Genomic DNA, 19,943 nt, shown 5'->3' with positions numbered 1-19,943 from the left:
AGGCAGTTAGGCTTCCTGCCATTGCATATGTACAGATTTGTAGCAAGAGTCTCCCTCTTCCTTACAGACTAATTGTAGAAAAAAATAAAATGTCCTTGGTTTTTGTACTCCTTCTTTTCTCTTTCATTGCTTATTTGTTCCCAACATTGTGAAGGTCTTGAGATACACTTTCAAATGACAGTAACATCATAATTTCCAAGAACGTTACTAGATATGAGATATACCAGCTAACAGCTACTAGATAGAAGCACCTTCCTGGGGAGGAAGAAGAGTCAGGAGAGTTAAGACTTTCCAGTCAGCACCTATCCCAGTGCTCATTTCCTTATCTTTCACAAGGCCACATTACCAGTCCTGCTGGCATTTTCTCAATACTGCTGGTTGTCCCACTTCCTTGCTTTTACTCCCAGTCTCTCTACTTTTTTCTACCTTTTTAACATTGAAACCATGCTCCACTTAACAGAGGCCCCAAGAATCATGATGTGATTTTGTTTCCGGCAGTCACATGTGTAGTTTTGGGGTGAGAAACCAGCTTTTTCAGGTAACTCATTGTCTGAAGAGAAGTACCTAAAGCTAGAAACCACTGAAGTCAACAGTTTCATCAGAGCAACGGTAATGGCAGCACTGGATATATGCATTAGGTCTTGTGGGGGGTTTTTTGATTCATTGATTGTTTTTCTAGGGTGGACATTAAAACCATGTCTACTTAAATCCACTAAACTGAGCTCAAGAGGAGCAGAAAAAATGACCAAGGCTATTTGCAAAACAGAAGAAAAGTCAGAGGTCACTGAACAGAAAGCTCCTCTCACTTCTCCTGTGTTGCTCACTATTGGAAAAGTATAATATTCAACACGAAGCGAGTTCTGCAGAACTGGGAAGTAACCTTCGGACTGAAGGGGGATGATCTGCTCCCTGAGATGACAAAAAATTAGCAGATTTTGTACAGGAAGACATCTGCTTACACTGTGCTTATATCCTACTGCGATCATTGTCCTTAAGAGGTCCTTAGAGTGTTCAAGATCAACTGTTTGCTGACGCCCTATGCAGGTAACCACAAACTTCACTCAGGTTGACAGGACAGTGTGGCAGTTGTTTCTCTTCTGGAGCATCTGGTTTTCTTTTCTTTTTAAGCCTAGTTTGTTCCTAATGCCTTTGTCTACCTATACATTAAATAGTTTGCTTTTACCATACCCAAAGGAAGCTTAACGTGAAAAACATCTCTATCCAGTTTTCATTCGCTTCTACATCCCCACAACAATAGATACAGTCTCAAACAACTTCCTGTGCCGTGCCTACTGTGATGTTTCTCTAGTTGGAAACTGGGTGGTTTGATTTGTACATACATTAAATAGGGAGTTTTACATTTCAAGCTTATATTTCTGCTATCTACCATCATCCCCACATACCTACCAATATTACTGCTTTCAAAACAAGGTAAGAATAAGTTCACTTTGGTCTGCAAATCTAGGCAGGGAAAAATAAAGTAGATTCAAGGCTTGGTACAAGCCCAAAAATTGTGATCAAACTATATAGTTAGTAAATTGTTTGTCTAAATCTTTCATGTATGATGAAAGATTATTATCATAATTCATTAGCAAATTACAGACTTTGTAATGCAGGCAGTCACAAATTTGGCTTTGTATCAATCATTTTAGACCAGCTGGGTAGAAATTAACACAACTCTGGGATACATAAAATGAAGTGCTCTTTCATTTTTAATTCACTGGAAACTTTGAAGGAAAGAAATGGAAGCTTGTCAAAAAAGTCACATTTCCCAGAGTTTTGTAAATCATGCCATTTCACTGTAGAGAGACAGAGATACAAACATACATGGAGTGTATGTAATTAAATACCACAGTAACTGCTCAACCAAAATAAATATAATATTAAGTGCATATAAAGAAAAGCAGTGCAGTTTCAAAATCCTTCTTTCATTGTTTCTGAGGCAGTCATATACATTAGTGGTCACCAGAAGACTTAGCAAACCAACACAAAAGCAAATAGCCCAGCTACTCACAAGATACAACATTGTCGAAATTCCTTTTTCAGTCTTCTGAAATGACCTTGTACAAAACAGCTTGTTTTGATTACATCTACTTTGCCTAAGCTACAAGGCCATGTATAGTGACAGCTGCATTGGGGAGCAACTTAAATTTTATATTAGTGGCACCTAATCCAGAGACTGGTACAAGCAGCATGGAAAAGTCAGTGTCAAAGTTAAACAATGAAGGCTTTTCTAGGAACAGATGCTTTTTGCCTGCAGCTGTAAAAACCTTAAAACAATCCTATACCCCACTGTCTGGTCACGCAACTATCACAAAGAAGGGCATAAATTTTGCCACTTATTGCAAATGTTTGCTGAGAGCTTCTATAACCCTTTTTAAAAACAGTAACAGGGATTTCTTGAGGGTGATTATGAGGCCATTTTATCCTTTAAATGAGCGCAAGGCTCTTCAATTTATGCCCCTGATTCTTCATACAAAAACGAATAACTTTTCAAGTACATGTTTTTACACAGACATAGGAACATAACTGAAAAATCATAAGAAACAGGCTTATTAAAGAGACAGCTCACTGTTTCACTGGGACGTTAAGTACCAGACAGAGACAAACATTATTAATTCACATTTGAAACAGCAACTGAGTGTTTTCTTTGCATAGCAATTACAAAGCCATGTAGTACACCACTATCTTAGCACTGTTGACCATTTCAGTGTCATATCTCCATAACTATGTTAAATATCCTCATTACCTCAACTATCAAAAGAATTCTTTTTCTGTTAAGTGAAAGCACTAAGAAACTTCAAACTGAAATATAAATTTGTAGTGGAAAAAAGTCTATAACTGAATAAATAAAAGTAAAAATCATCAGTTCCCAATTAAGTGAGCAATTTACAATGTCAAGAATCTAGTTGTGCTCCGTATGAACTGATGGGGTTTTTAGATTAGCTTCTGTTGTGTATTTAAAAGTGATAGCACCAACATGATTTACATAAGTACAATATTTTCAAGCATTTTCTCACCAAGCAAGCACTCTAAAATTGTGAAGTGTTTCCTTTCTTACTCAAGTTAGAAAAAAAAAAAGCAAACAACTTTTCCAGAACAACAGTTCATTAGCACCTCACTATTTATAAGTATAATTGGGTTGTTTGATGAGAAAACATGAGAGAACACTGTGCCTACTATAATTTGCACAAATACAAATTTCATTGTTTGAAAACAAATCAGCAATTCAACGATTGTTGGTTTTTTTTAATATAAGTGTATATCATGCAATAATAGAAGCGATCATATTATAGTTAACACAGGATAGAAAGGTTAAACCGTCCTCTCGTACACTTTAATTTGCAAGCTGTAAATTAATTTTTTTTAATTGCAAAAAATGCTAACTTTAATTTTTCATTTACCATTATACAAATAGCAGTGCTGTGCTATTTAGCTACAGAATACTGCTTTCCACTTTAAATAGCACAGAAACTAAGGACATAGCTGTTCAATATGTTCATAAAGCTGCTTAGGTTTTCTTGTCATTTCATGCTAACACCTTTTTAATAGCTAGCATTATGGTAGAAGCCTTGCATAAAAATTCTCCAGCCCGAATGTAAAACATAGCAAATATTCAAAATCAGAATAGCAAGCAATGGTTTTAATTGCAGTTTTTAAAAATTCAGGGTTTTAAATTAGGTCTTGATCCCCAAAATCCTTAGCATCCTTAAATTACATGAGCAAAGCCATTCAATTCAACATGATTACTTCTAAAATAAGGACAACTCACATGACTGAGCATTTACGGAGCCGAACGTATAACCAAAATTATAACAATGACTCCTCATTACTTTCAAATTCAACTAAATTACTCCTTATCCTTTGAGAGTTTCTCTCAAATCCATCTACACTTATGGATGGAGCGCAATAGAGACAGAGAACGAGAGCCAAGAAGAAGGGAGATATAAACATACACAGCAAACTACAAGCGCTGACAAATCGAAAGCTAACAGATGTGTGACTTCTAATTAGTTATAATAATCAGTGCTTCGACACTATTGGAACATGCCTTGCCTTCCCTTGGAAAATCAAACAGCTTCCTTTGGAGTTTTAAACTCTCTGAGTGCTTCAAAATTTATTCAAGAGAAAACCTTGCTTTCAGCAAATTTTAGATATCTACAGTGATAACTTTATGAAAGGAAAATATTAAATTATAATTATCCTAAACAGACACAGTCTTGTGAAACTAACCCTACATTCATATGAAAATACAAAGCATTGACTATAATGAATTTGATTCATCCTTGGACACAAAGCTTTACCACAGTAAACTCAGTCAACTGTTGCTCTTGCTTTTATATTCATAGTACTTAAATAGCGCACTTTAAAACAAAAAAAACTCCAATTGGCTTTTCATACATCCACCCTCCCCAAAAATAACGCACTTGAAAAACCCAAATGATATGAAAAGGCTTCAAGGCCTCTTTTCTCCTTTTCACAGCACTTTTTTTTTATTTCTGTTTGCAGTAATCTGCCTTTCACTTTCTCATTGCTACAGAACAAACGAGGAGGCTCAGCACTTTGAAAAGGGGGCTCAATGTGTAATGGGTCCACTAGAATTAATTTAGTTGCACCAAATCCATTGAGCAGTGAGGTTTTTTTCTCTTCTCAAATCATTTTGAGTCGGATGCAGCCCCCAGCCTTTGTAATTCTAGTAAAGCACTTAAAGTGCACAGTAGGTGTTCATCAGGACCATCTGGTCAAAAGCAAAACAAGCTGCTGATTTTGCCTTTGAATAGAATGAAGCAAGTGTGAATTAGTCTCTTCAATTAGCACTATTACAACCTGTCAAGTGCATATTGTAAAACAGGATTATTACAGTATTGGTCACCAGTGCAATTATTTACTCTCTGCCTTTTCTTGCATATAAAAATGTCTATGTTTACTAGTTTTTGATAACTGAAGATCGTTTCTTTAATGATATGCACGTCCAAACCCACCAAAACCAAATTACAGGTTATGAAACATATTCTGTCAGGAATATATTAAGCTTCATAATTAATAGAGAAGTAGAAGAGTGCCCTTCCTTTATCTCTTAGTGCTGCTTCTGTTGCATAAAAAGAGAAAGAATAATAGTTATATACTTTTATGGGTAGGATCTCCTCGAAACAGATCTCTACAGTCAGATATTAAGATATTTGAAGCGCCTAATAAAGCTATCACTTTTGAACAGGTACATAAAAGGTATTTTCTCTTTATTTCCCAAGGAACTTCCTTTTCATATAATTCCTAACACATGAGCATTTACAAAAAGTTTATCAAGGATTGCTTTCAGCAAATACATTTTAGATTAGCAATGCACTGTTTTTCTTTAAAAGAAAGGCATAAAAATAAATGAAACAAAAAGTCAATTTAGCTTTCTAAAAATAGATTTTTCTCTTCTTGTTTATAAAGTCAAAACCTAGCTTGCTACCTGGTACTCATTTACCACTACAGAACACTGAGGCTATCACAGTGATAGACGTTTAAATTATGTATACTGCTGTTATGACTCCCTATAAATTTAATATAATTTTTACACTACAGATCTCTTTAAAAAGCAAACAAAATGGTCAAATTTCACAACAAAAATGTATGTCTGAAGTACAATCAGTATAGCAGCAACATGGTTTAATAGCTTCTCTGGTACTAAGAGAATAATTGAACAATAGTGTAGAATGTTTGTGCAGCTCCTATCAAAATACTGAGAAGTGTTAGTTACTGGTTTTTATTAGCATAAAAATAAGTTTTCAACGATTTTAAATAAAATAAAAAACCCTCAAAATCTAACACCCCTGTGAAACTGTTCATGTTTGTACCACATTTGGATACAGCTATTCTCACTTCTGGCAAGCATTTTATTGAAGCTATTTAGCTACAACATGAAAAAAGAACATTATTTAGATATACATTTTGCGTCCCCATGCCAATGACAGACCTTTACTGCGGATGATCTCACTCAACAACAACTGGCTTGAAGAGACTTTGTACAGATACCAAAAATCAGATCTGAAAAAGGTACAAGACCTTCAGCTGAATTATTTTTCTGCATGCTAAAGGTAATTGATCTGCTTACTTATATTTATCTATTATGTTTATTTAGGCTTTTTAAATAAGGTTTCTGTCTGCATGTTTATAAACGGTGGGTTCGTAGCTTGTTTCACATTCATCTATTTATCAAAAAAGTTTCTAGAAATTCAGCACAAAGGACTTCAGACTGTCACCAGGGTCTGTCAACACAGAACTTATAGTTTATCTCAGCCCAGGCAGTTGTATGCACAAATAGTTCCTCCTCCTGCCTGAAGTGCTATTGGATACACTGCTTTTCATATTCCACCTTATCCAGTAAGTCTATAGGGAACAAAGAACAAATATATTACCTAGCACAGGTGACAGGGATGCTAAGCAGCTATCCTCTGATTAGGTTATTGGCTAACGGAACAGAATAAAGAGCAGACGCAGCTATGCAGAGGCAGCCGCTATTTAGGGGCCCATCTCCTTTCATTGTTTGCACAGATTTTATGTTTTACTAGGAATTATAGTGCCCGGTACAAGCTTCACCTAATATTTTCAACTGGAATCTCCCGCAGTTACAACACAAAATTACCGATCTGCAAGAGGCCTGAGGTTTCTGCATATTTAACCCATCCACTCTTTAGCAGCCACAGCTCGTGTACATGGGATACACTTCTGTAATCCTGCACACAGCAATCACAAAAAGGCTTCAAAGTCTATACCAAAACAGACAAATGCAAACTCCTTGTTTTTAAAAGAGTTATCTAGTTTGGGGGTTTTTTACCCTATGTCACTGACTAAAACAAAAAGTGTGGAGCACACTACTGTGACAAGAACTCAAAAATCAAAGTTTATTTACAAATCAGTTTGTCTGCTCCAGGATAAGAACACAAACTTGCTTTCATGAAACAATTAAATATTTCCCCCCCTGAAAAGGGCTGTTCTTCATTTCCATCAAATACGGTAACTACAACTTGTGAAAATTAAAGTAGCAGAAACATTTGTTTCTAAATGAGAACAAGTTGGTAAGAATAGACAGAAAACAAATTACGTTGAATGTGGAAATGCCTGGTAATAATTTAGCACATAGCTTCTCAAATCAAATGTTAAAAATTCTCTCACTGCAATTACGTCTAGCCTGTACAAATTATGTTAGCAGAATAAAGAGCAAGCATTCAGACAGAAAACTCATTTTAGTCTTGTAAGTATTGAGAGTTCAATTTGTTAGAATTGCCCTTCTTTAACTATACGATACACTGAAAATCTACTTATTTACAGTCTCCAAACTAGTACCAAACCTACTGATTCCCAGTTTAAAATGCAGATCAGGGATAAAAGTAACCGTGATATTTCCTAATTCTGTAATTTTACAAGAACAAACAGATGTCAGAAACCTGTGACACAGATTAATTTGCAATTTAGACCCACGTTATCTTTAACTTTCCCAGATAACGTCTCCTCTGCCCAACTCACAAAAAAAAAAAATCCTACGTCCAGAATTTTAGTTAAGTTTAATTTTTTATTTCGTTTCTAAAGATTCCCCATAGGCCCATAATCCTCCAACAATATTACTGAATGCAACTTATATCTTTTAAGCTGAGAAATTAAATAAATACATAAACAGTTGAAGATAAGATAAAGTATGTAAAAAAAAAGGGGCAAAAAAGCTGCCTTTTCAATTGACATCAAATATCCAACCACTGAATTAATACGCAAGAAATTGTGGAAGCAGACATGAGCACTACGGCTTCTCCCAAAGCATTTTCTGTCAGATTCCTTCCCCATTAAACGCTAAGATTTCTTTGGAATAACAATTCATCCAAATATCATTTACTATTAAACATGCATTTTAAACACTAAAAAAAAGACAACACAAAACTGAAGCAACAGTAGTTTAGGAAAGCACAACTGAGAGCTGTGGATATTGCATTTAATCTGCAGCAAAATATTTATGTCAGTTTTGAAAGGATGGTGGGGTTGGGGTTTTTGGTTGGGGTTTTTTGGGGGGCTTTTTTCAGACATTCCTTGAATTTTCCTTTTATTCCTTAAAATTCACAGTGTTCATAATAACAACAAATTAAACAACCAGCCCTGGAGAGACAGTTGCACCCAACTGTGGCAAGCAGTCAAACACTTATAGAATTTTAAGTATTTCTTTTAATAATTGATGCAGTCATTTTGAATCTTTCTGCACAGGATATAACGTGTGAGTAGATTGCATTAACACTGCTTAAACATTTCAACTTGTCAGTATGGCCAAGTCGATTTCTGAAATATTTGCAGTATTTTCCCATCGAAACAGTAATAAAGGTAGAATAAATATATGCCACTGCTTTATAATCACTGAACATTAATGAATATTTTATGTCTTTTTAAATCTCCCTGTTTAATTTAAAAGGGTGAAATTAAGTCTCCTCCCTGCAATATGCCAATTATCTGTAAATCAAACAATAACTTGGCCATTATACTCCTTTTTGTTAATATACCAGAAGCTAATTCGAAAACACTGAACGGCATTTTTAGGTAATAATTGAATAGTCCTTTCTGCCCTCTTGTGGCTGGCAAATGCAACTCCCAGAGAGCTCTTCCACGATGACAAAAATACACCAGGAGGAAAGTAAACTATTAATTTGTTAAAGTGTGAACAAGAGAAGGAAGCGGAAAAAAAAAATCAAACCATCTAACAGTCCCTGGAGAGGAGACAGACAAGGGAGAGAAGAGAAAGAAAGATTCCTCTAAATCACACAGACTAACCGGATTCATCAATCATTTGTTACAATGCTCACTCTTTGCTAAAAGGAAAGAAAATAATAAATTAAAAAGTCATTAGGGACTTAACATCCAAAACAGTGCTTGTTTTCTATAATTAGACAAATGTTCGCCAACTCTTTTACCTCAGCCAAATCCCCAGTGATTTCCACAAGACTTTGCATAGACAGACATATTCACCTGCTCAGCATCAGCTGCACAAGAAGGTCTGGAATTCTCTTTTCATTTTAGCCTCTGACATGGTCTTCATAATTTTATAGTATTAGATGTAATACTTAGATAGAAGACATAAAGGCAAAGAAAGGTTTGATGCTCATGCTGGTTATGGGGTTTATCATTTTGGTTGCTTAATGAAGAAAATCATAACTGACTTCTAAATTACGTCAACTTTATATGGTAACACATTGACTATAGTCTGCCATTATCAACAAGAAAGAAAACTTCAGTCCATGTAGATTCCCATGCATTGGTCACAGCTTTCTGGTTCCTCTAAGCTGGGAAAGATTCATGAGCAAAGTAGTAACTGATATAGCATACATAAAAATCAAACACACAATATGTGTGCTTTCTTTTAGAATCTCATCACTTTAAAATTAAAAACAAATATTCTGATAATTTATTGTCATAAATATTCAAATTGTTTTTAAGTGTAAAGAGTCAGCACTCAGCCCCTCAAAAAAAAAACTGATGCAAGAAGGTTTGTTTGTATTTAAAAATAAAGCAAAATAAAACAGAACTTACTATAATAGGTTTAAAAAGGTAAGTAGAAAACAGACTTTTATGCAGGGGAAAGATCAGAATTTAGATCTTAAGAACAGTAAGCTTCACAATGAAAACCATGATGGTTTTTCACTGTTGTATGAGATACTGTTGCTCTAGCTAATATTATGGAACTTGAAATAATTCTGCCTACAACATCAGCAAGTGGCATGAAAAACTTCAATAAATCTGTTCAACCCAAAAAGATCAGACCAACAGCAAACATACATTTAATCTGAAAAGTAAACATTTAATCTTAATATTTTGTAATGTGAATTCTGAAGATTCACATTTATAGATTGTAGATAGGTTTGTCATGTTTCTAGAAGTTAGTAGGCTATATAGAAAATAACATCCAAAACATCTGGCATTCGACATACATGGAGCATGAGGTAACAACCTTTGGCTTTAGAAAGGAGTTTTACAATATGCCAGACTGCTTGTTCTAAATTCAGAGCCCAGAATCATATTGGAGATATTTGTTCCTGCAGGACTTAATTCTGATGAAGTTCTCTACAATATCACCCCTTGCTGGCCGTTCTACAGAACGGCAGTGACATCCATTATCCACAAAACCATTTGGCTAGTAAGAATTACAGCATTACAATAGCAACCAGTAACGGTAGAGGTGCCTACAAAATGGAGATGGAGCTGGTTAAAAGAAGGGAAGACAGAGGGAAGCTTCAAGGGGCTTAAAGAGAAAATGTGATTTGAGTAATTGTTTTCCTCATTATTTTAGAGTAATTCAATAACATTGATTGCATATTTTGCTACTACCAAACAAAAAGAAACATCTTTTCTATATAAATTAATAGAAAACTGTATTTTTTTAGGCCAAGCTCTTTAATCAAATTACAGCAATCTTGATGATCCTATTGATTAAACTAAAAAAAAAAGAGTCTAATAAAATGAAGGAATATCCATCAAGACTATGTAAACGCTCTTTAACAGAGCTGGCATTAGCTATAATGAGCTACATTTATTCTTCAGCTGTGAAACAGCACTCACCTCCTGAATGGTACTGCTTCCTGAGAAGTTGAGGTTGTACTCCCGCTGGACTTCTCTATGGGTGACAATCAGCATGAAGTTTTGATTTAATGACTCCTGCAGGGCCCTGAAATGGTTGAAAGAAAAACAAGAAAATCAGGGATAAGCATGTTATAGCTTGTTTTACAGTTGGATGCAAAAACCCCAGGGTACCCTAAACTCTACATGGACAAGTCCAGGCACAACATTATCATCTCTCTTTTCACTCTTAAATGCAAGGAAGCATGCTGAGAATGACCAAAGGCCATTCCTGAACTCCTTCCTTAATAAGGTGACTGCAGCCTTTAAAGCTCTTCTAATGTTAAGTATTCTCAAAATTGAGAGAGTCACATTATCTTCACAAACATCGGGTATATTTAGCACTCATAAAGCCATTAACATCAGACTTGCAAGCATATTGATGACCAGACAAAATATCAAGCTACGATGCACATTAAAAACTGATGGTAAGTAGAACAAGGCAAAGCATGCTCTCACTTCTCTAGGTTACCTGAAGCATAAACCAAACGGAAATTCTTCCGCTTAGTTTCATTCGAAGCACATAAACCCAGCTAATTAGAACTGGAGAACTAACCACAGCAAAATTTCTCATGTGGGTATTGAGCATTTAGAAAAGTTAGTTCTGCCCAAGCTGTTTTAAATGTGCATTAAAACTTCTTTAATCATATGAATTGTAACAATAATCTTAAAATATAGATTAAGCAGGCCAACTATATGCTTATGTTGTCACACGCTTGGGTTCTTATTTGTATTTTTTCCTGGTAACAAAACATCTGGATGTTAAAAAGGCCTTCTGTTTGCTTCATTAGGTACAAAATTATGCAGCTATCTACTTTTCAAAATAGAAGGCAGGACTTTCGTTACAGACATGGCAATTACAGCCCAGTACAGTCTCATATAGGCTACAAAACTGCAGCAACACTGTAACATAAGCTTAGATTTCTAAACAATATTTAGGCAGACTTGACCTGTTTGCTGGCATATGGAATTAAACTGGGCTTATTCAATCCTGGTTTTTTCTTATCACAGACTCTTAAAAGAATGACAGACTGGGGGCTTTTTCCTGCACATCATCACTATTCCATGACACTTCAACATGCCATTCCTCTTAACAATAAAGGACAAATTCTGTGTGCAGATGAGCATGAGAACAGCTGTATCTCAAGATACAAGACAAGAAAGACTACTAGATTAAGGCCTGATTTGTTAACTTCTAATGCAATTACTGATGTGTGGTTTTGCTGCTCAGATGGTAAGAAACCCATGCAATATTCACTCAGTGGGTGCTTTAGCAAAAGATGCACGATTTGCTTTAACATCTCAAGAAAAAAATTACCTTACAAAAATATCTTCACTCAGCAACTTAATTTGGATTCTGTGACATCTTAAACATAATAATCACATACTACAAAGTGAAGTTATGAAGTGCTATTTCTCATCTTTTATGGTTTTGTGGTATGGAAGATAAATATAACTCATTGTCAATGCCAAGTTTGATCAAGTGTATGAGAGACACTCCAAATGTAACTGACGTCATCTCTGCTGAATATGAAGTTTGCTGCACTTGGCACGAAATCTTGTAAGAAAAGTCCTAAAGAATACTTAATAGTCCTTTAAAAGGGGGGGGGGGGGGAGGAAGTTGTATGCCTATTTTTAAAGGTAATTCTAATTTGATTATTAACAATAGGCTTTGCATCACCACAGCCATATTTTCGTTTGGCAAACGTTCAGCAGCAATATCCTGCTGTGCTTTTTCAGATTCTGATATTTTATTTGTTTTCAGCAAATACTGGAGGCAAATCACATATTAATTGCTCTGAAAACATTAATTACAGCATATGTGAATGGCTCTGGATTCCATACAGAATCACACAAGGCTCTCATAACTATTTTTGACTCTTATCTGAATATCTGTAGATGCTAACTGATAACGATTCACATTTTCATTCTGTAATTGATGCAAACACAGAATGAAACAGGTTAGTTCAATCAAACCCTCTATCTCTCAACGTATGTGTGATACACACACTTCAGAACTATCCAAATTTTGGCATGCTGATAAAAAGCATCTGTCCATAGGAAAGGTTTTCCACTTCTCTATTTCATCTGGATGTGATAGCAGAGAGTATTTAGAAAAGGAAAAATATATTCTTCAAACACAGTTAATTTAAATGAAGTGCTTAAAATTAAAAGCCTCAATTTTTGAAGTTCCTAGCAGTTTTGACACCTCTACTTTTTGGATTTCTAAACAACACAAGCTGAATGCTGTTAACAAGCAAATTCTCAGTACAGATTCGTAGATGAATATAGTCAAAGAAGAGGCTGAAAATTAAGCTGTCTGAAAAAAACAAATGAAAAAAACTTGAGGATATATTTGATTTTGAAGCATTAGCAATTAAAGTGCATGGTTAATTATTCACTTTTTCTTCAGAAAACAATAATATAATGATAAATATTACTTCTGCTTACACAGAAATGCAGGGGTCAACTGATCCAATCGTTTGAGCTCCCACATTAGAACTTCATAAGGCCTGACAAGCCACAAGACCTGGCTTATATATGTTGGGAGAAGGAATTGATGGCACTTCTGATGAGCCATTTGTGCCAATGACTTCCTGTGTGTACAAACACTCCTCTGAGGGTGTGGGTCGATTTGAGCACCCAGCTGGACAGCCAGCGATGTCAGTCCCCTCCCAGATTAATTTCCTCCAGCAACTACAGGTATAGATTACCCCAGATTATTTGTGCCAGGAGACCTCTGTCTCCAAAACATACTAAAATTGTATTTTCAGCCATTAAGGCTATCCACAAATGCACAGAATAAGAGCATTAAGCAGTTTCATTTTCTTGCAAATGTTACCAGCTGACTATAGCCTTCCAAATGAAACATCCGCATGAAAGGAAAGGGAAGTCAGGGCAAAACCCCAGGTCCCATTAAAGTCAAGACAGATTTTTGCCTCCCCTCACTATTAGTTCTAACAAAATGCAATTTATCTGAGAATTAATTAGTGGGAAAACTAAATTCTAGAAACAGACCACTCTTATCAGCACTATCTCCACACTCCTGCAAACCCTACCTTTAAAAAGCATTTGCTGATAGGTTATATATTGCCATTACATTTTTTCCCCTCAGCTGAATGATTATACTTCCACTATGCAGCACAGGAGACAAGGAAACTTGATGGTATTTTGGGGAACTAACCTGCCATTAGAGGAACTGTGCCTACACCTAAAAAAAGGAGTCTCAAAACAGACAACAGAAATTAGACCTGAACAGAGGCATCAATCTGACCAGTTCTAGCAAGAGAGGCTTGGACCAGTTTAGGATTTCGTATGGATTGCCTACATAGAACTATTATCAGCATTATCACAATGCACAGAAACCTCGGTGTGGGACCAGGATTCAGCTGGGGTTAATGCAAAAATGTTCCTTTTTGAAACCTGAATTTCGAGCAAGGGAAGTTGCAAGCTTTTTTTTTTTTCCCCCACTAAAGATATCAGAACTCAATTACGAGTCTGGAAAGAATTTATTCACTTCATCAGAATTGAGTACAATTTACGAACCATAAGTCCAACAAACTAATAGAAACAATACTTAGCCAAAAAATGTCTAACTGCAAATAATGCTAATCCTAAGAGACAGCAACTGATCAATCAGTCTGAAGCAGGAAAGTATTAGTATTGATACTTATTATATTTTAAGCTTCCAGGTTTTACTGCTTTCCTGTTTTTTCTGTAACAATATATAAAATAGACCGGTTGTATCTATTGTTAAGTGACTGCCTTGATGCTCTGATTTTTTTTATGTAACACTTTGCTTTTTAATAGCATTTTTCTTTGAAATTTTAGTAATATTTCAAGCTTTAAAACCGAAAGTATATCCTTAATCAATGATCAAATGTTCCTTTCCATTTCAGTTCTGTATGTTTTTAAGGAATGCATTCAGTATTTCCCACTAGACAGTATCTTTCTCACACGAAGATTTCTCCCTGAATCTCTGAATTTTACATAAACAGGTATAACACAAGGTAATTAACATTTCCATTTTAAACTTACAGATTTATACAAGCTCATGTCAACAGAAGTCCAAATTTACTGTAATTACAGATTATTTACATTAAAACAAAATAAGAAATCAGTATGTAAATGTAATGTTTGTTGTAGCTAATGCAGCAGGAGGTGGTAGATTAGGTTCAAACAGCAATCAGTTACCAAATCTGGCTAACATGTAAATGAGCAGAAGCCCTTTTGTTTACATTCTATTGCATTTTAAACTTCAGGATTTTTAAACTGTCTCATGAGCAGATGTGAAAATAAAACATTAATCTTACCATTCTTATTGAAGCTTTCAAAGTAACTTAAGCAAGGCACTGCTCCTGTCCAGCTAAACAGACAATACTAATAATTGGAGTTGCAGGGTACATCGTTCTTAATTAACACTCTGCTACAGTTGATAACATACAACAAGACACCATGCCACAATCACCGCTGCTCCGCAACAATCTAAAACACAGACACTCAGCAACACATGGACCCATTACTTGGAAGATGGGGGTTGTGAAGGTTTTTTCCTATCCACACAGACAACACACACAGACAACACTTCTTAAACGAGTTACAATTGCTTAGCAAAAATACATTATTTGTAATAATCTCCAAGTAATGCGACTGGTCAAATTGCTTTTAACTGGTTTGAACTTTCCAATGATTCATCAGGTATAGTAAAGTATCTAAGATTTTCAGCTATTCACAAAAAAGTATAAATATAAAACACATTATATTCATTAAAATTACAGCCAAAGAAAAAAATTGATAAAAAGCATCTCCCAGGAAGTACAAGACAGAAAGGAGAGAAGGTCCTGATGACCTAGCTCCATGGCCAGACTCACATGCCTATGCTTTTGATGCTCCCCTTTCGCATTCTCCCACATCTTTTTTCCTAAACTAGCCAGCTTTCAAGAAGCACCCAAGGCAACAAATGGAAATAATTGCACTCCAAGGAAGCAAAAAATCTAATCTCATGAAGCTGGTGCAAGGGATCTCTCCCCTTTGACAATTAGATGATGGACATTCTTTAGCACCTTTCAAGACTGCTTTCCAAAGGAAATCATGTTCTTCTCCACTCACCTGTCCCATCTGGGAACATTTGAACTTATTCACTAGTTTCAAGGAGGTCTGACAGTGTTAATAAGGTCTCAAAGATTGGGTCTAAATCAACAGCCAGGCAGAGGAAAGGGACCCAAATTACTACCCACCTTAGTTAAAGGCTGCACTGCAAGTGTAGTATTTTATACTCCATCCAGCTGACTTCTGGCCAATGATCTCACAACTACCCACAGCATATAATTTACTTTTCCTTTGATATTACCTGACTACCAGCTGGAGAACAGAAGCAGGGCTGACTGTCTATGAAGAGGGAAAAAAAATTACATAGGTGCTAAAAAATACAGCATCAGAGGTAGGTGAGATGTGGGAAGCACAGAGGGACAGGACTGAGTTACTGCACCCACTGGGATGAGGCACAAATTCAGTAGAAATCAGATTTCATCCTGCCCACGGTCCACAGAACATGTTGTTATTCTTCTTCAGATCAGGCATGGATAAGCATGGCTTTGCCAAATGGGAGAAGCAGGGCATGTAACCGTACAGGTGGTATTTGACATTTAAATTTAATCTTTACACCTCAATTTACCAGCACGTGGTAGTAATTCACTGGGTTTCTATTACCTATAAGAGCTTTAGATATGTCACTGGTGAACGTAGATACCCTAGGAGATTTTTTGCTTGTTTAAATTGCAGGATCACTTTGTCATTACATTTAGGTGCAACTTTTAAGTCTGTTGTGGGTTATGCCCATTCAGTCTGCCACAATAAACTTCAATGCCTACACACCAATATGTTGGAAAAGGATGTTTCAGACACTGTTCCCCCTCAGTGTCAAGAACAGGCACAAACTGCAGTTTATAGAGCTGTGACCAGATTGTTCCTTCTAAGAAGGGCATATACATAAAATATCATGTACTGAAATCTCAGGCTTTTCATATATCACTTTCAGGAGCTATTCAAATCACGACTATTTATCTCGAGTTCAAAATAGAAAGCATTTGAAGACAACAACAGATAAACTCACAAAGTAAGAGGCAAAGTTCCTTATCAGCCATTAATAATAGATGTGAGCATGACGCTTTTAAAAATTGTGGGTAACAAACTAATCTGAATAATAACTGACCTAACAGTAGGCAGTAAACAGTGTAACTGCGTTTGGTACATTGCTTCAATTAGATGTGTTTTGATCTGCATTGATGCTTTAATTGGAGGCAAGCCTCCCCTTTCATCTAGAATTTATGACTTCAGGGAGATGATCTACCCTTCAAATTATCCTTGTTTAAGTAGCCACTAATTAATCATCCTTCGCTATCCCAAAGCTACCAACTTTATCTTCAAAATATCCAGAACAAATCTCCACTATGAAACAAGTATAAACTGTAAAGGTAACAACCACTTTGATTTTACTAGCAAGTTCTTTGAAACTATTCATCCACTAAAAAAGCCTAAGAACTGTTTTTAAACACTCTGTTATATAGTTTATTGGAGCTGAAATAAATAACATTCTTCAGACCCCAGTTTTCTTTCCAGAATCAGATATTCAAATTACAACATTCAGGGATACCTGGGTGGAAAATCTTGAAATTGGAAATGGATTGGTTTTAAAAAAATTAGTGTCTGCAGTGTTATTCCACAGTATTTTCACTGTTTTTCACTTAGCTGCTTAAGTACAATGGCTTATTGTCCTTACACACAATTACAGCTCCTGTTTGCGCATAGAGGGCACATACAGCTCACCCCCTCTCTGCTCCCTCTGCTCCAGTGACACTATTCTTGCTTTTAATGCTTCTTTTCTTTAGTATTATAATTCATATCAGCATTCTTACTTCCTCCACAGACAGTTACACTTGTGCAGTTATGCGTACAAGTACCTTTCAGTAATATAAGCAATACTTTTAGTCATTAGGAAACCAGTCATTTCCACAGATGGTCAAGATTTCCCTCACCAGCAATATGACTGCATTTGTTGAATATTCTGCTATCGACTAGAGGGTAGAAAACTGACTCCTTCCTCAGACAGCCTGAAGGCACTCTCCAGTCTATTGATAAAGCATTTCAGCAGTTCCAAGCAGGGTCCAGAGCTGCAATCCCAGGCTCAATGACCGGGCACCCTCTAGTGGCTACTGAATAAAATCCATATTTTGCTGATAAAAGAGCCCATATAGGTCTGCCTTTGAGAAAGGGCAGGAAAGAAAACAAGCTAAAGTAATCAAATCGCAAATTACTTTGTAAGAGTAAAGATTCCATCTTCTATAAAATAACATTTCATTCTCAAACCTTAGCAATAGTCACTGACACCTGAACACTCACCATTAACTTTTTGACTATTCAAGTAAGTATTAAAAGATATCCTGCTCCATTAGAGGGAACTAATTATAAGATGACAAATGACTTTTTTTAATAATTTAAAATTTATTTATAAATATTTTTATTCTACTTTTCCTCATTTCCACACTACACTTTCGTTAAATTAAAGTCATCACATCTGGGAGATGTAAAATTCTGTGTGTACCTAAGTGGTGTATCTGCACCACACCTTCTTCTCAACAATGATGTGCTGAGATACTTCATCCCAACACTTCCTAGAGCAGTGAAAATGCTTTGTATTTACTGAATGCAGATTCATGCAAGGATACACGTGGCTTCATAAAACCCATACAAAATCAAATCACACAGGTAGAATATATGGCTAAAAGACTTACCCAGAATGACTTGAAGAAGGAGGAGGCAGGTCAGGTGTTAGAACATAAAGACTATTATTTTTTGGCAAGTGTAGAGTTTTTAAAACAGTCTGAAGGGAGAGAAATCATTATAAATAGCATGTTAGAACTGATGTTTCATTTTATTTCTTTTGATTATTGATACTTATTTACAATACCACCAAATATTTGCTTCAAGATACACTTGCTGTTAACTTCATAACATCCTTTTTGTAGGTAGGCCGTGTTTAATACATAGCCCACACAAACTAAAGTCATTAGTCCCAAATTTTTTTGCAATGCTTAAGAGTTCCTTGTATGCCACCCAAGACTTCTAACTCTGTTTGACACTCACAATTCGTGCATTGTAATTCCCACCCACATACGTTGAGTTTGAAACTCCGAATTCAGTTAACTGAAAACACAGTTGAGAACTTACACTATCATCTACATCTCCAGTCTTCCACCCTTTTAACAGCATTTTAGATGCAGGAATCTGAAGTTCATTTTCTAGAATATGTTTGATATCTCCTAAAGAGAAAACAAAGAAAATATATAAAATATAAATACTTACTGCTTTATTTCAAACAGTACTGAGTTATAGTCAAAAAAACAAGAGCAAGGTAAAATTTACTATGAAAACCACTTTTAGTATAGCTACCCCTGTAACATGCACTTCAAACAGAAAAGACGAAGGCAAAAAAAAAAAATCACATAAAGCATGAATGACTGGAGAATCACATGAGGATCTGACGTGTTGGGCACATATTTGAATAGTTCTACACTGCGTATGCTAGACACATGTATTTGCAGACGCATGCTACCTGGAGCAATGGCCTTTGCCAGCAATAAGGAGGGTGCATATTTTTGATACCCAATTCCATTATTGTTAGTCCTGACCTAAAGAACTGGAGTGTTCACACAATTTATCCTCTCTGGCAACTTTTTCAATGTTTTGCACGTTTCAATGCTCTCCTCTTCCTGTAGCTATTATAGTTGTAAAATAATTCAGGCTGCAAGGTACACCAGAAGCTTATCTAGCCCAAGGCCAGCTCAGAGGTCTAATTCAACCAGTTTAGTGAAGGATTTGTCCAGCTGACTCTTGAGCACTTCTAAAGGTGAAGTCTGACAACTTCTCTGGCCAATCCGTTCCAGTACTTCACCACTCCCAGCTGAAAAAGAAATATAAATCCTTTTTTATCTAATGGGAAATATTCATATTGCAAATTGTGTCCATTGCCTCTCATCTCACTATTGTGCACCTCCAAGAGTCTGGCTCCATCTTCTCCGTGTCCTCCCAACAGCTATTTAAAGACAGAGGTAAGGTCTCTACCTCTCCCCTTCTCTTTCCCTGGCTCAACTTTCCTGTGCCTCTCTTGTGTTGCCATGCACTCCAGGCCCCTGACTATCCTGCTGGACTCACTTCAGAATTTCAACATCTCTCTTGTACTGGAGACATCAAAATCAGATGCAGTGCTCCAAATGTAGTCTGACAACTGCTGAATAGAAGGGAATAATTATTTCTCT

The 19,943-nt window shown here is 36.0% G+C and overlaps 1 protein-coding gene across 2 annotated transcripts in view; it reads right to left on the bottom strand.

The window, feature by feature from the left end:
* Nucleotides 1–19,943, bottom strand: part of FAF1 (Fas associated factor 1) — a 170,652-nt gene that overhangs the window by 109,099 nt on the left and 41,610 nt on the right. For both annotated transcript variants that reach the window (XM_080622796.1, XM_080622797.1), the window contains exons 5-7: nt 18,856–18,947; nt 18,420–18,508; nt 10,573–10,678 (exon numbers count right to left, since the gene is read on the bottom strand). In XM_080622796.1, coding sequence (XP_080478922.1) covers nt 10,573–10,678; nt 18,420–18,508; nt 18,856–18,947 — 287 coding nt within the window. The remainder of the gene's footprint in view (nt 1–10,572; nt 10,679–18,419; nt 18,509–18,855; nt 18,948–19,943) is intronic.

This window comes from Psittacula echo (genome assembly GCF_963264785.1).
Source record: "Psittacula echo genome assembly, chromosome: 7".
NCBI lineage: Eukaryota > Metazoa > Chordata > Aves > Psittaciformes > Psittacidae > Psittacula > Psittacula echo.
This window is presented reverse-complemented; position numbering and strand designations above follow the sequence as displayed.